At 41.6% G+C, this 16,014-nt stretch overlaps 1 protein-coding gene across 1 annotated transcript in view; it reads left to right on the top strand.

The window, feature by feature from the left end:
* The window catches only part of NUAK1 (NUAK family kinase 1), a 102,188-nt gene extending 88,963 nt beyond the window's left edge, over nucleotides 1–13,225 (top strand). The window contains exons 5-7 of the mRNA XM_084809660.1: nucleotides 598–717; nucleotides 3,164–3,296; nucleotides 7,364–13,225. Coding sequence (XP_084665786.1) covers nucleotides 598–717; nucleotides 3,164–3,296; nucleotides 7,364–8,508 — 1,398 coding nt within the window. The 3' untranslated portion in view covers nucleotides 8,509–13,225. The remainder of the gene's footprint in view (nucleotides 1–597; nucleotides 718–3,163; nucleotides 3,297–7,363) is intronic.
* Nucleotides 13,226–16,014: the final 2,789 nt, after the last annotated feature.

The following is a 16,014-nucleotide window of genomic DNA, read 5'->3' as shown; positions in this document are numbered from 1 at the left end:
TAAGGACTTCGTGCTTTAAACTGTGCCATTTCAGTTGAGGGGAATCTCTAAATTCTGATGTGGGCATTCAGGGAACAAGCCTCATTGAGCACAAAGGAAGTTACTTTTGAGTAGACACAAATTAGTTTGTGCAGGGATGGGAAACACACAGGAAACACCCCTTGACTGGGGTCTTGCTGAAAGGCACACCCCTGGGCAGGGCTAGCATACCTGAGGTAAATGATTCTTTTTTGTGTTTTACCAGTGCATATGGGCACATCTATGAAACACTGAATTAAAAGAATCTTGATACAACCATACATTTGATCACATGAAGCTTGCTTTTTGAGTGCACATGCACATTCGTAAGAGAAGCTGGGGCAAACACAGCATACTACCATTCTGAAATTAATTTGGGAAATTATACTAGTGAAACCTAAACTGCAAACTCACAGAACAATAAAGGAACAAGATAGAGGAAAATTTTTACCAATGTTAGAAGTCATCATCAGCCAAGGCTCCTGGTTGACTACTAATGCCAATGTTTGTCAATAAGTCACACTCCCTATTATTTTAGCAAGTTATGCTACATAATCTTGTTGCATTTGTCTTTTACAGATCGCAGATTTTGGGCTTTCGAATCTTTATCAGAAAGACAAATTTCTTCAGACTTTCTGCGGAAGCCCACTGTATGCTTCTCCAGAAATTGTCAATGGAAGACCTTACCGAGGCCCAGAAGTAAGCAGAATGGGAAAACAAGATTGAAAGTGGAATGTTTGGGGCATGTGAATGTCTGGAATTTGATTAAATGATCTTGTGTTGGTGTGGGGTATACCTTGTTCAAAAGGAATAGACCCAACAGGAAGGGAGGGGGAGTAGTGTTCTGTGTAAGGAATGTATACACCTGTGTGGAAATTCATGATTCTGAGAATGGAAGCTCTGTTGAAAGCATCTGGGTAAAGATAGAGGGACAGAGAAACAAGAGTGATATTGCTGTGGCAATTTACTACATCCGGAAGACATGGATGATGGTTTCCTGGAACAGATGACAAAACTTTCACAGGGGCAAGCAATAGTAGTAATGGGGGATTTCAGGTATCCTGACATCTGCTAGAGGTCTAAATCTGTGAAGAATGAAACATCCAATAAGTTTTTGACTTGTCTTGCTGACAACTTAATCTCTTAGAAGGTAGAAGTAGGAACAAGCGGATCTGCTGTTCTGGACTCAGGGACAAAGTGGTAGATGAACTGAAAGTGGCAGGATCCTTGGGGGAAAGTGAACATGTCATCTTGGAATTCGTGATAGAGAGGGCTGTGAAAGCTGAGCTTAGTCAAGTGCATACTTTGGACGTTAGGAATGCCAATTTCAAAAAGCTCAGGAAAAAGTTGGGTGGGACCCCTTGGTTAGAAACCCTGAAGGAAAAAAGAGTTCAAGAGGGATGGGAGACCCTGAAAACTGAAATACTGAAGAATACAAGAATAAGATCAAGGAAGCGGAAGGTCTGGTGCTTAGGAAAGTTGATAAATTGATAACGGGATGGAGAGAAGGCAGAACTACTCAACTCCTATTTTGCCTCAGTCTTCTCCCACAAGGGGACTTGTGTTCAACCTGGAACAAGTAAAACAAATGATATATGGAGGGATTTGTAGAATAAATAAGGACATAGTTAGAGAGCACTTAGCTATTTTAAATGAGTTCAAGTCCCAAGGCCAGTTGAATTACATCCCTGGGTGCTGAAGGAGCTTGTGGATGTTATTTCAGATCTGTAATCTTTGAGAACTCCTGGAGAGCAGGTGAGGTTTGATCGTGGAAACTACAAACCAGTCACCCTGATGTCAATCATGAGCAAAATTCTTGAACAGATGATTAAGCAGACAGTCTGTGAGCAAGATGGTAAAATGTGGGTTGGACAATCATACAGTTAGGTGGATCCACAGCTGGTTGAGCAACTGTACTCACTGAGTGCTGATTAGTGGTTCTGCATCCTCCTGGAGAGAGGTCTTGAGTGGAGTGCTGCAGGGCTCTGTCCTAGGCTCTATGCTGTTCAGCATTTTTATAAATGACTTGGATGAAGGTGTAGAGGTGTTGCTTATCAAATTTGCAGATGGCATGAAGCTAGGAGGGATAGCCAACATCAAGATTCAAAAGGAACTAGACAGATAGAACACTGGGACGAGTCTACCAAGATCAGATTCATCAGAGATAAATGTAAAGTCTTGCATTTACGTACAAAAAAATCAAAGACACCAGTATAGCATGGACACAAGTATAAGATGGGGGATACCTAGCTTTGCAGAAGTACATGTGAAAAGGGCCTAGGTGTCTTAGTGGATCACAAGCTGAGTCTGAGCCAGCAGTGAGATACAGCAGCTAAGAATGCTAATGCAATCTTAGGTTGCATTAACAGAAGCATAGTGTCCAGATCATGTGAAGTAATAATTTCACTCTATTCTGCTTTAGTCAGGCTACATTTGCAGTACTGTGTACAGTTCTGGGCACCCCATTTTAAGAAGGACATTGACAAGTTGGAGCGTATCCAGAGAGAAGCAACTAGGATGATGAGGGGTCTGGAAACCAAATCCTATACAGAATGGTTTAAAGAGCTGGGTAGGTTTAGTCTGGAGAAGAGACTATTAAGGGGAGACATGATAGTGGTCTTCAAATATCGGAAAGACTGTCATGCAGAAGATGGAGCAGACTTGTTCCCTATTGCTCCAGAAGGCAGGACTACCCCAACAGGTAGAAATTGTAGGGAAGCAGATTTTGGCTAAACATTAGGAGAAACTTCTTAACAGCGGGAGCTGTACAGCAGTGGACCAGATTGCCTCAGGAGGTGGTGGATTCTCCTTCGCTATTTCAGCAGAGGCTGGATGGCCATCTGTCAGGGATGCTGTAGCTGTCCCCTGCAGTGCAGAGCCTGCATTGAGCAGGGGGTTGGACTAGATGATCTCTGAGGTTTCTTCAAACTCTGTGATTCTATGATTAAAATACATTGTTCATCTCTGGCATGGGATGCCCTTAAAACATTGTTTTCATTCATTTTGCATACAAATTGCCAGATCTTCCACAGGATACCCATATGCTCATTATTAAGTGTGGCTGTATGTTCTGTTCCTCTTGTAATTTCATAGACTTCAGGAGTTCACTTTTCTAGCCTTTATGTTTCTTGTCTCTCTGGTCTAGGTTGACAGCTGGGCCCTTGGTGTATTACTTTACACTCTGGTTTATGGAACGATGCCCTTTGATGGCTTTGATCACAAAAATCTAATCAGGCAGATCAGCAGTGGAGAATATCGTGAACCAACACAGCCCTCAGGTATCAAAATGATCTGGCATAGTGAATTAAAATAATAGGGGGTTCTAATGGCTTGTTTTACCTATTTTCTGACCCTTGGTTTATGAAGGACCTAGGTGGATGAAGCAGGAAGATAGACAATAGAGAGCAGGAGGTTCTTGGTTTGCCCTAAAGCCATCTAATTGCAGCATTGATGGTTTTTAAAAGACTATTGTGGGAAAACTGAGGGAGACCTCTCTGTAACAACAAGAATTCCTAGTGTATGGATCGCGGAAAGGTGTTAGTGGATGCCACTCGATAGATCTGAAAAGTTTTCCTCCAGGAAAGCAACTGCATGACAGTGGGGAGGGTAAGGAAGTTCAAAGGCATGAGTTATTCCCCTGCCCCCAAGCTGCAATTCATCCTGTTCTCCTAATCCTAGCTCTTAGATTCTACAGGCCCAGAGCCCTTCTTAGTAGCAAGAGACAGCACACTTGGAGTGGTGAAAGGAATCGAATGCAGATACTGAATGCTTGTAGCACAATTGGTGAGGCAGAGCCACGAGCTGGACAGCTGGGGGAACTATGTAAAATCCCAACTCTGCAAGGGGTTAATACCACATAGTCTAGTTTTAGGGACCAGTACAATGATCATAGATAACAAAATTGTCAGTTATAATCCAAAGGAATATTTCATTACGTGCGGCATTGTAAGACTCTCTTTGATGTTCCACTTCTCCTGACTATTGAGTTATCATAAGGATCTTACATTCCATTACAATCAACTTTCATCCTCAAAATTAGAATGGGGACTCCTGAAAAGGTCATGTTTGGCAGCCAGAACTTCACCAAAGAACATAAATCTCCCCTGCCAAATAATGTTTTGTGTTAAAATGTACTTCAGTGAAAAGCACCTTGCCTAGCATGTTATATTCATTGGCTTGAACTTACACGATGCCAGCTTAGCATAAAACAGGCATAATAATTTTTTAGAAACATATTTCCCAAAAACAACACCCAGCTATACCTTTGCTTTTCATCTGCTCTAGTCTCAGTGCTGATCCACTGTCTAGACATGGTTGACGACTTAATGCAGGCAAACGGATTGAAATTGAACCTGGACAAGAACAGAGAAATAATGACTGGCTGGTCTTGCAAGCTGGGACTCCAGGCATTGATAGAGTTTAACCCCTCTTTATCATTCAGGCTTGCAGCCTTGGGGTACCCAGGTTGTGGCAGTGGCCAAGAGTACATTCTGACAACTGTACCTGAAAAGAAGTCTCCAATCTTATCTCTCAGATTTGGGCTTAGCAACCATCATTCATGCCTTTATTCCTGTAATGCAGGATTCCTGTAATGCAGGACTCTGTAAAGCAGGACTCCTGAAATGTTCTCTACATGGGGCTGCCCTTGAAGACAGTTTGAAAGCTTGAGCTGTGCAGAAATTTTGTGAGGTCTCTAAAACACTGCAGCTTACCTCTTGACATGTTGATTGTCAGTATCATATTGCCATGCTGTGCTTCAGCATCTATGCTGATTCTTGTTGCATTTTAAGCTTAATGCAAGGTTCTGGTCATGATGTATAATGCCTTAAACTTGGGCTGAGCATAGCTGAAATACCTGTTCTTTCCTTATGTACATGGTAACTTCTAAGTTTGACTGAAGATGCCTTGATCACTACCAATGGATAATGCCTAGAAAAGTATTTGGTGCCTCTCGGAATACCCTTCTTCTAGAAACCTGACAAAATATCAGTCTAAGCATCTTCTGGAAGTGGTGTAATCCTCTTTAAAGGATTGTTGGCCAGGGATAGGGGCTAAAACATTGAGTTAATATCTGTCAGGGCATTAATATTTTTAACCTTATCGGCCCCAAACCATTGGAATGTGGAAGGCTATCAATCAAAGAAATAAATGAAACAACCCTATATTTCTGATGAAAGCTTAACTTGACAAACCAAATAATTTCCTTTTCACCTTAAAATATAATCTGTTCTCAGTACTTATTGGGCTAAATGTCTTATCAAAAGTTGTTTTGAAACAAATGTCTTGCGGTTAGTAGTTTACATTGCTTTCAGGAAACATTACCAACCTCATTTTAGTTCGATCTGTGACAGTGGAAAGTCTGTTAACCTTTGCAAATTGAATTGTTCAGACAAGCTGCAAGATGATACACAGTAGTGATCCAGATCAGTCCTTGTAACTACCCAGTGAAGTATACATCAAAAACTAGGAAAGGATGAGTAGATCTAGGGGAGCAAAATCATTAGCCCAATAATTTGGTCCCAGATCTCTACCATGAATAACAATTTCATAGCTTACAAGTATACAGATGAGGGTTGATAACACAGCAACAAATATTAAAGAATATTACTCTGACAAACTAATAATAATGGTACCTTTTGGCTTTATAATCTGTAATGCATTTCATGGAGTGTTTATTATGTGTTCATCTCTATTTTTATTTCTCTGATACTATCACGTTCCTTGTATGCAAACTACACCCCACCCCACCCCGGCTACACTTCCCCCACTCATTTTTGAGTGGGAAATTATATTCACAAAAGTAATAATGCAAATAATCTAAAATATCTGAATATTCCTGCTTTTCTGACTCTCTGTTGAAGGGTTCAGAGTAATAAAGATATGGATATTAATGTCCTGCAGCATGGGACAGTTAAAAAGCTATACTATTTTAAGTGTTTCGTTTTTAAAGCACACGCACAAAAATATTACACTATGGGAAAACTGTCCCATATGGAAGGAAATCTTTAATAGTGTAAATGGTATACAAAGAGTATAAAGACTGTAGAATTTGCATGATTCAGTTTAACACTTACACCTGATACAGGGGAATAGTAGCGTACACATATCTGTATGTAGTCCTTCTGCATTTGGAGAATTTAGGAGCTATGAGGCAGGCTACTCATTATCCAAGGGGAATTCCCCATTTGCCTGAAGTGGAAAACAGGAATATGGCGATAGTTCTCATCTGCCTGAACCATCTAGACAACGGGAAGCATTTCTATCATGAAAAAGCTCGTTGCCCCAGATGTGGGATGGAGAACATGGGCATGCCAGGGATCTGCTACCTGTCTCTCACTGGGATGGTAAATCTGTGTCTGGGCTAAGGCTATTTCCAGTTTGTGTCACTTTCACATGTGTTCCTTCAAAGCCCATTCTATGCTGTCTCCACATCAATCTTACATCAAACCGCTTAGTGATTTTATTATATTAAGTGGTATATAATTATTACTAATTAAATAAATAAATAAGATGTGATTTAAAACAAAAATGCATGAAAATTCACATTATTGTTAACCATTTGTTCCCAAAATATTCATCGCTGTATGCATTTTACAGTAAGACATGCATTTTTGTACATAACAACAAAAACATTTTATATGCATTATATGTTTTTTGAGCCAAAAGTATTTGAAGAAATTTGAAGAAATGTAAAAACTGAATGATAACTGCATTCTGATCTTTGTATTGATTTGGGGAGTATAAATCAGGTTGATTCACTTAGAAATGCAGACTAAATTAAATCCTCAAGCATCCCTAGCCTGGGCTATACTACTTCAGCTTGCAAGTGGGAGTTTTCATGATAGAAAGTTCCTGCATACAAAAATTCCCTCCACATAGAAAACTGGATGTCAGGGAGAAGGATTATGGTTTAGTGGGGAGGAGGATTATCTCCCTGACTTCTAGTTTTCTAGGTGCAGAGATTTGTTTGTTTATTGTTTGGAGGAGCATTCAGTCATGTGAGCTCCTACCTGCAGGCAGAATTGGTACAGGCCAGACACTGGTTTATCGTCTTGGTGAGAATTAGGCTATAGTGATTCAGTCTCCCATGTACACCATAAAATCAACCTTAATATGGAAAGCCAATAAAAATTACTAAAGCACAGAGGCAGTTCATATCATGAATCTTCAGCTTGGGAATACTTTATATATGCACTTCCTAAAGGTAGCTGGTTATAAAAGAGCTACAGCTCTTACCTTCTTTTGCAGCATTTTGGTGCACCTGTTCCTATGTCATATTTTTGATTTAGAATTAAGTGAAAAAGTCTTAAAATGGAATGGTTTTAATTGGTATTTTTGTCTATAGATGCTCGCGGTTTGATCAGATGGATGCTGATGGTGAATCCTGAGCGCAGAGCAACCATTGAAGACATAGCCAACCACTGGTGGGTTAACTGGGGCTATAAGAGCAGTGTTTGTGATTGTGATGCCCTGCAAGACTCTGAGTCCCCTCTGCTGTCTAGGTTCATTGACTGGCATCATCGTTCCAGTGGCCTCCAGCCAGAAACTGATACCAAAATGAAGTGCCTTTCCAAACCAAAAGGATCTGAAGTCACGCTAGAGAGACAGAGATCCCTGAAAAAATCAAAGAAGGAAAATGACATTGCACAGTCTATCCAGGAAGGAGGAATTGAAAATGCATGCAAATTAAACTCCAAGAGGCCAAAAGGTATCTTGAAGAAAAGGAGCAATAGTGAACATCGATCTCATAGTGCAGGATTTATAGAAGGAGTAGTCAATCCAGTATTGCCATCCACATTTAAAATCGAGCAAGAGTTGTGTAGGACAGGCATGTCCATCAAGAGCACTGTGGAGGGGGAGGTAATGGGTAAATACAGCACTAAGCAGTCTTCCTTAATGCCAAAAAAGGGAATTCTCAAGAAGACTCAGCAAAGGGAATCTGGCTACTACTCATCTCCAGAACGGAGTGAATCTTCAGAACTCTTGGACCATAACGAGGAGGCAGGAAACAGTGACACATCCCCGGGCATCATTGAAGCATTAAGGATAGAGTCTCACAGCCATTCCTACAGGCGCAAGGGTATTTTAAAACATAGCAGTAAATATTCCACCAGTAGCACGGATTCAGCTTTGATCAGCCCTGATACACCAACACTGGAATCCATGGAGGAAACAGTCCTGCCTGGAGATGGGTTATCTAGAAGTTACAGCCGCCCTTCTAGTGTCATTAGTGATGACAGCATCTTGTCCAGTGACTCTTTTGACTTGGTGGACTTGCAAGAGAACCGGCTTAGAATAAGAAGCTGTGTGTCTGCTGAAAACGTCCTCCAGATCCAAGATTTCCAGGGACTCCAAAACCGTTCACGACCACAGTACCTGAAGCGTTATCGGAATCGGACAGGCGATAGCAGTTTTTCCCTCCTTACGGACATGGACGATGTTACTCAGGTCTACAAGAAAGCTCTGGAGATCTGTAACAAGCTTAACTAGCAGGGGGGAGATAGCAGGGCTGGAAAGAAAGGGACTTGGGTACCTTTATGATGGAGTTGGCCCAATTTATCAATTTGCTGACAGTGGTAGGATTATTGAAGTGACATTGAACAGACAGACTGAGCAGAAATCCTTCAGTTATGTTGAGGAAAAAATCATCTCATTCTCATTATGCAACCCAATAGCTCATGCAGTCAAAATACTACCTAATGTCCAAAGAAGTTACAATAATGTATGAAGCAAAAACTCTGGAATCTGGCAGACAGAAAAGGATCATGTTCCAGTGGCTGTAAGCTGAAGCTAGACAAAATGTAAACTGGAAAAAGGGTACATATATTTATATTAGAGAAGGTAACTAACCACTGGAAAAGCTATAATACTAAGAGTAAAAAAATAATTATTTTTAAAATCAGCTGTTAAGTATAAGAAATCATTTGCAGGTGGATTGGTTAACATCCATATGTTTAAGATAATGACATTTTCTGATTTCCAGCCAGACAAGGCTCTGATCCACAGATATACACATTCAGCATTTGGCTTTCTGCTGCACACATTGATGCAAGTATACATACCCAGGCAATGGTTGGCACTGCCAGTTATCAGCTGAAAGTGCTACCTTGTGAAAAGGATTTAGTAATTTGAGTGGAAAGTGTTTTGTATTTATAGAATTTAGGCTTGGAAGAGGTAGCAATGTAGTAAAAGGATGAAGAGCTGAAAATGAGGAAGAAGAAACCTTCTTCCAAGCAAAAAGAAGCAAGCAGGGGCTCTGGAAATCTGCATGGCCACAATGAGGTTACAGAACATGGAATCTATTTGACAGAAGTGACTACCTTCAGTAGGTTCTTGAGAATCTCCACTATCCTCTTTAAAAACAACAAAATTCTGACATTCTTGGTTGCAGAAAAAGCTGAAAAGAAAAAAAAGTGTTGTCAGTTTCTATTCATACTTCACATCTGTTATTTCTATGTAGCCACCAGGTTGTAGGCACAATTCAGAGAAAGTTAGGAGTGCTTAACTCCCTTCGAAACTGATGAAATACTATGTGCCCTTAAACAAATGCCATGCTTTAATTTCTCTGTATTAAACTGCATTCCATGTCTTCGTTCCATTACATTTATCTTCCCCAGTCCTGCTAGGCAGGTCTGGTAAGAAGGCTCAGATCCAAATTAAAAAGGGTTAGTTTCTACAGAATCAAGATACACAGAAAGAAGGGGTTTTCCTAGGCAAAGGGTTAAATGTAGCAGAAGAAGTCAATCCAAAACATACTGCAGAGAGCAACTGGTAAACTAAAAATAGATTAGGACAAGAAATCAACATGCAGGGGAGCAGAAAAGCTAAGAAGGACCAGACAAGCACACTGAGCTGCTTGCCATAGCTCTTCCCATACCCTTACGGGAAGCTAGAATCAATCAAGACAGGATGCAGGTGAATCTTAATGCACTGAAGACATTCCAGTACAGGTCTGGGAATGAGATTGGACCATCCCTTTCCCCTCAAAAGGAAAAAGAAATTCTGGGAGGAAAAACCCACTTGTTCATATATGGAAATTGTGTGAACCTTGAAGATTAAGAAAATGTATGGAACCATACATTTGCTTATTCAAACTGATACAGCTGAATTTTAGTTTGATCAGTTGCAGAATTTGAGTTTTCTGGTTGCAGACTTCTGGAAGTTTAGCACAGCATTCCAGAGCCCTTGTCAGTAAGTAATGTAGTGGGGGACTAGAAGGAATGTGGTTTAAGCGTAGGAAGAAGGTAATAGGGTAGTATGTATTGTGTATTGTGGCTGATACTGCATGACCAACGAGGTCAAATTGGAGAAGACAAGACATTTGTCACATGGACATAATTTTAAATATTGCAGTTAAAGGCTTCAACTCCCATAAAGGTACCACTTGGGCCCACTGGATTATCTGAATGTAAGCCTTTTTTAAAATAAGCACTATGTGTTTGACAGGCCTGGGCAATTCAGAATCAATTGGCCCACTTTTGGTCACAGGGGGTGTCTCCACGACAACGGAAGGAGAAATGAATGGTGGCTTACCCGGATTTTTCAAGGAACTAGCTTTGGTCTGCGCAGGGTTCCACAAATGAGTGCACTTCACCATTCTAAATCACTTTACGGAACATAACTCTGGGTGGGGTGGGGGGATTGGAGTGAACATCATCGGACTGGCAGGGGCCACTCAACCAATAAGAGAGGCTCCCCCCCCCGGTCCAGGCTCTACCCCCCCTTCTCCTTCCCCTGAAGCTCCTGTAATGCAAAGGATCAAAGCCTCTCATTAATTACTTCCTTACAGCAACAAAGCAAACAGTAAAGAAACACAGCATGGATATTTAGGGAACAAGCCTCATCGACCACAATGGGAGTTACTTCTGAGGAGACACCTGCTTCTCCAACCTATGCCCGATTCCACCAATTTTTTTCTTTCCCTATAAGATCACATTACCAAGCACTACCCCCTATCTTGCTATCGTGCATTTGCCCAGCAATACCTACACCCCCTATCTCACTATTGCGAGATAGATTAGGCAAATGCGCGATAGTGAGATGGGGGTGTAAGTACTGCTGACAAAACCGCTATTTTGCTTTAATGCTTTACTTTTTAAAAAAAGTTAGAGGCTGCCCAGAGCACACCTATACTTTGCGGGGATGGCCACCAGAGTTTAGTGGTAGGCAAGGAGAAGTAAATGCCGTGAGGTAGCTCAGAACTCTGACGGCCAGTTGTGAAGTGGCGGAAACATCGGGGAAAAACAGGCGGGGAATCCATTGGGAAACACCCCTTGACGGGGTCAGCGAAGTCACGGCCATGAAAGATACACCCCTGGGCAGGGAAATCATGCCGGAGTAAATGTGGAGGGTTGGTGCACACCACAACAGAAGTGCAGACAAGCTGAATTAAGGAAAACAATTGAACTAAAAGTAGTCTCAGAAGAACTGGTTTTTTGGCGCGAACCTCCAGCATGGCTGCAGAATGGCAGACATCATGTGACCAGAACGATCTCTAAACGCAGCAACCTCGCAGTAAATCGCTTGTGGAGACACCCCCACAGTTATCGCAGCAAGCAGTTTATTTTCAGTAGAGTTGAATTATTAAATTACCTTCCAATGTCAAATTGTTTGCAGCTTAAAAAAAAGTCAACAGTCACACTTAACTACAGATAATAGTCCAAGATTTGTTCCTGCATTTAATCAGTGCCAACTTTATGACTGTAGCTGAGAACACAATTTGGCCCACTCTGATTCTAGGCTCCAAAAGTTATAGGAAACTAGTGCCAAATTCTAAGTTAAAGACATGAAAATACTTGAGCTGGAAGGAAGTGTTGTTTTATATTTCTCATAATAATGTCCAGACTGCCTAATTGGTGTCAGAACACTTTACTTCACAATCAGACAGGTGAACTAATTAGTTTGTTTCCCAGAATGGCTCTTCTAATTCTTCAGGACAGCTGTATCTCTCTATAGGGCATAGGACCAAATTAGTTATTAAATACCAGTCAAAATGGCATTGAATCCCCACAAAATCCATATATGTTGCACTTAAAGGTATGAAGAAAAGCCATCTTCCCTCTGGAAATAAAATATTCTCATTCTTTTTATACTGTTTGATGTCTGTCACAATTTGATGTCAAGGCACATACCCACTCTGGAATTGCAACTCTAATTTTCATCCCAAGTAATATATGTGCAGCCCAATCCTAAAGCATGTTTACTCAGATGTCAGTTTTACTGAGTTCACTGGGGTTTACTCCCAAATAGCATAGGATTGCAGGCTTAGAGAAGTACAAAAATCTAAAGATTTTCTGTGCTTTTTTTAAAAACAGGATGTTTCAGTAATTTGGGAAAAAAATTCCATTAGCAAAAAGACTGTATTTTGATCCAGGAGTGTATAAGCCTTGCTCCCTTGGCTGCTATGATGGGACCCATCTCAGTTGTCCTAATGGAGTTTTATTCAATGGAACAGAGCTGACTTACACTGCCTGTCCATCTGGCTCAGTTAAATATTTAATTGATGTATGTAGTGAAGGAAAGGGAACTTGCAACTGCTCCTGCGGGGAACTAAGAATTCCCCTCAAATTGAGCTCTACCTAGGCTGTTGCCCAGGCCTGCTATCTTATGTATAAATGTGAATGATTGATTGATTGCTGCCAAACTGGAAAATGTTCTGTAGGGACTTACTGGCATGTTATCATTCCTAGAAAAAGCAGAACACTTGACTGCACATTGTTATTATTAGCGTTGTGTGTTTTTTTTCTTATTTAATTTGGGAGGTTCTTTTTTTTGTACTTCAAAGTTGACTTTTTATTTGAATTTGTCTTTTTTTATTTATTGGTCTGAAAGCCATTTCAAAGGTATAATAATATATTTTGGTGTAATTTAATTGGTGCAGCATTATTTTACAGCTCTGGCCAAAATGTTACCTTTAAAAAACAAATTGTTGTTTTTCTTTTTGTTTTGCTCATTGGTTTGATTTCTATGAGGCAGGTGGAAAAGCTGGATAATCACCCAAAGTGTTTGTATTTTTAATCTGATACTGTCTTTTGTATGAAATAAAAAGCCAATAAAAATGTGAATGGTGTTGATTCCCTCCACCCCACCCACCTACCCTCCTTTTAAAGAAGATCAGCTTTGTTGTTGTTCAGTCGTTCAGTCGTGTCCGACTCTTCGTGACCCCATGGACCATAGCACGCCAGGCCTTCCTGTCCTGCGCTCTCTCCCAGAGCGTGCTCAAGTTCATATGCATTGCATCGGTGATGCTATTTAGCCATCTTATCCTCTGCCGTCCCCTTCTCCTTTTGCTTTCAGTCTTTCCCAGCATCAGGGTCTTTTCCAGAGAGTTTTCTCTTTGCATTAGGTGGCCAAAATATTTGAGCTTCAGCTTCAGTATCTGTCCTTCCAATGAGCACTCAGGGTTGATTTCCTTTAGGATGGACTGATTTGACCTCCTTGCAGTCCAGGGGACTCGTAAGGGTCTTCTCCAGCACCACAGTTCGAAGGCATTGATTCTTCGGTGCTCAGCCTTCCTTATAGTCCAGCTCTCACAGCCATACATTACTACTGGGAAAACCATAGCTTTGATTAGACGGATCTTTGTCGGCAAGGTGATGTCTCTGCTTCTTACTATGCTGTCTAGGTTTGCCATAGCTTTCCTCCCAAGAAGCAAGCGTCTTTTAATTTCATGGCTACAGTCACCGTCTGCGGTGATCTTGGAGCCCAAGAAAGTAAAATCTGTCACTGCTTCCATTTCTTCCCCTTCTATATGCCAGGAAGTGATGGGGCCAGATGCCATGATCTTAGTTGTTTTAATGTTGAGTTTCAAACCAGCTTTTGCACTCTCCTCTTTCACCCTCAAGAAGAGGCTCTTTAGATCCTCTTCGCTTTCTGCCATTAGGGTGGTATCATCTGCATATTGGAGGTTGTTGATAATTCTCCCAGCAATCTTAATTCCGACCTGTGAGTCATCCAACCCGGTGTTTCTCATGATGTACTCTGCATATAAGTTAAATAAGCAGGGTGACAATATGCAGCCTTGTTGTACTCCTTTCCCAATTTTGAACCAATCGGTTGTTCCATGTCTGGTTCTTACTGTTGCTTCTTGACCCTCGTATAGGTTTCTCAGGAGACAGGTAAGGTGGTCTGGTACTCCCATCTCTTTAAGAATTTGCCACAATTTGTTGTGGACCACACAATCAAAGGCTTTAGCGTAGTCAATTAAGCAGAAATAGACGTTTTTCTGGAATTCTCTTGCTTTCTCCATGATCCAGCGAATGCTGGCGATTTGATCTCTAGTTCCTCTGCCTCTTCGAAACCCAGCTTGTACTTCCGGTAGTTCTCGGTTCGCATACTGCTGAGGCCTAGCTTGTAGGATTTTGAGCATCACCTTGCTGGCATGTGAAATGAGCGCAATGGTGCGGTAGTTTGAACACTCTTTGGCGTTGCCCTTCTTTGGAATTGGAATGTAAACTGACCTTTTCCAGTCTTGTGGCCATTGCTGAGTGTTCCAAATTTGTTGGCATATTGAGTGCAGCACTTTAACAGCATCATCTTTTAGGATTTTAAATAGCTCAGCTGGAAGACTGTCATCTCCGCTAGCTTTGTTGTTACTAATGCTTCCTAAGGCCCACTTGACTTCACTCTCGAGGATGTCTGGCTCAAGTTCAGTGACCGCACTATCATGGCTATCAGGGACATTCAGATCTTTCCTGTATAGTTCTTCTGTGTATTCTTTCCACCTCTTCTTAATCTCATCTGCTTCTGTTAGGTCCCTGCCTTCTTTGTCCTTTATCATGCCCGTCTTTGCACAAAACGTTCCCTTGAGATCTCCAATTTTCTTGAAGAGATCTCTAGTCTTTCCCATTCTGTTGTTTTCCTCGATTTCCTTGCATTGTTCATTTAAGAAGGCCTTCTTGTCTCTCCTTGCTATTCTCTGGAACTCTGCATTCAGTTGGATATATCTTCCCCTTTCTCCCTTGCTTTTCGCTTCCCTTCTTTCCTCAGCTACTTGTAAAGCCTCATCAGACAGCCACTTGACTTTCTTGCATTTCTTTTTCTTTGGGATGGATTGAGTTGCTGCCTCCTGAACAATGTTACGGACCTCCGTCCATAGTTCCTCAGGCACTCTGTCTGTCAGGTCTAATCCCTGAAATCTATTCCTCACCTCCACTGTATATTCATAGCCCCTTCGCCACAACAAGGCAGTGATCCATGAAGGGGAAGATTAGCTTTAGGGAGTATTTAATGACCATTTTAAAGAGGATTGCAACTTTTCCTCAGAAAATGTTAGGGATGTTAGAGAATTCCACCACGGACTCCAGTGAGGCAGGATTTTTTGGAATCCGGCCCCCCAGAGTCCGTGGCGGAACGGAGCAATCCCCCCTGCCACCCCACGAAACCTCTCCGGGATGGAGCCTATCTTGTGTCAGCCGTCCACTGCCCTCGTCTGCCGGTGCGAATGGCGGCCCTGGTCTGTGGCCGCCATTTCCCTCGCTACGTTAGCCGTGATAGGCTATGTAAGTATTTACATAGCCTATCATGGCAAAGAGCAGGGATGCAAATGGCGGCCGCTATGCCATTTGCGTCCTTGCTCTTTTTCGTGATAGGCTACGTATATATTTATGTAGCCTATTACGGCTAATGCAGGGACGCAAATGGCGTAGCGAAATTAGCTGTCTAGCCGCAAAAGCAGGGCTGGGGAAGCAAGGAGGAGCTGTGCTCCTCACCACTCCTCCCACCCTGCACTGAATAGGCGGTGGCCTCTGGGGTCACGACTGTCAATCTTGATAGGATTGTTCCCTCCCAAAATTAAAAACAAAATAATATTTTAAACCGCCACCAGAAAGGTAAAGTCAACAGAGATAGTAAAATGCAGCAAAGAGTTCTATTGGCAAGAAACTGATTATTTTAGGAGCAGACATATTTATCTCATTTTTAGTCAATGAACATCCTAATACATTATTCAGAAATGGAAGAGGGGGAGTACTTTGCACTTCATTTTATTTTATTTTT

Source organism: Heloderma suspectum, chromosome 7 (assembly GCF_057233095.1).
Source record: "Heloderma suspectum isolate Gila_16-S chromosome 7, 16-S_ref, whole genome shotgun sequence".
Classification (NCBI taxonomy): domain Eukaryota; kingdom Metazoa; phylum Chordata; class Lepidosauria; order Squamata; family Helodermatidae; genus Heloderma; species Heloderma suspectum.
Note: the sequence above shows the minus strand (reverse complement) of the source record. Positions and strands in the feature narration are given on the sequence as shown.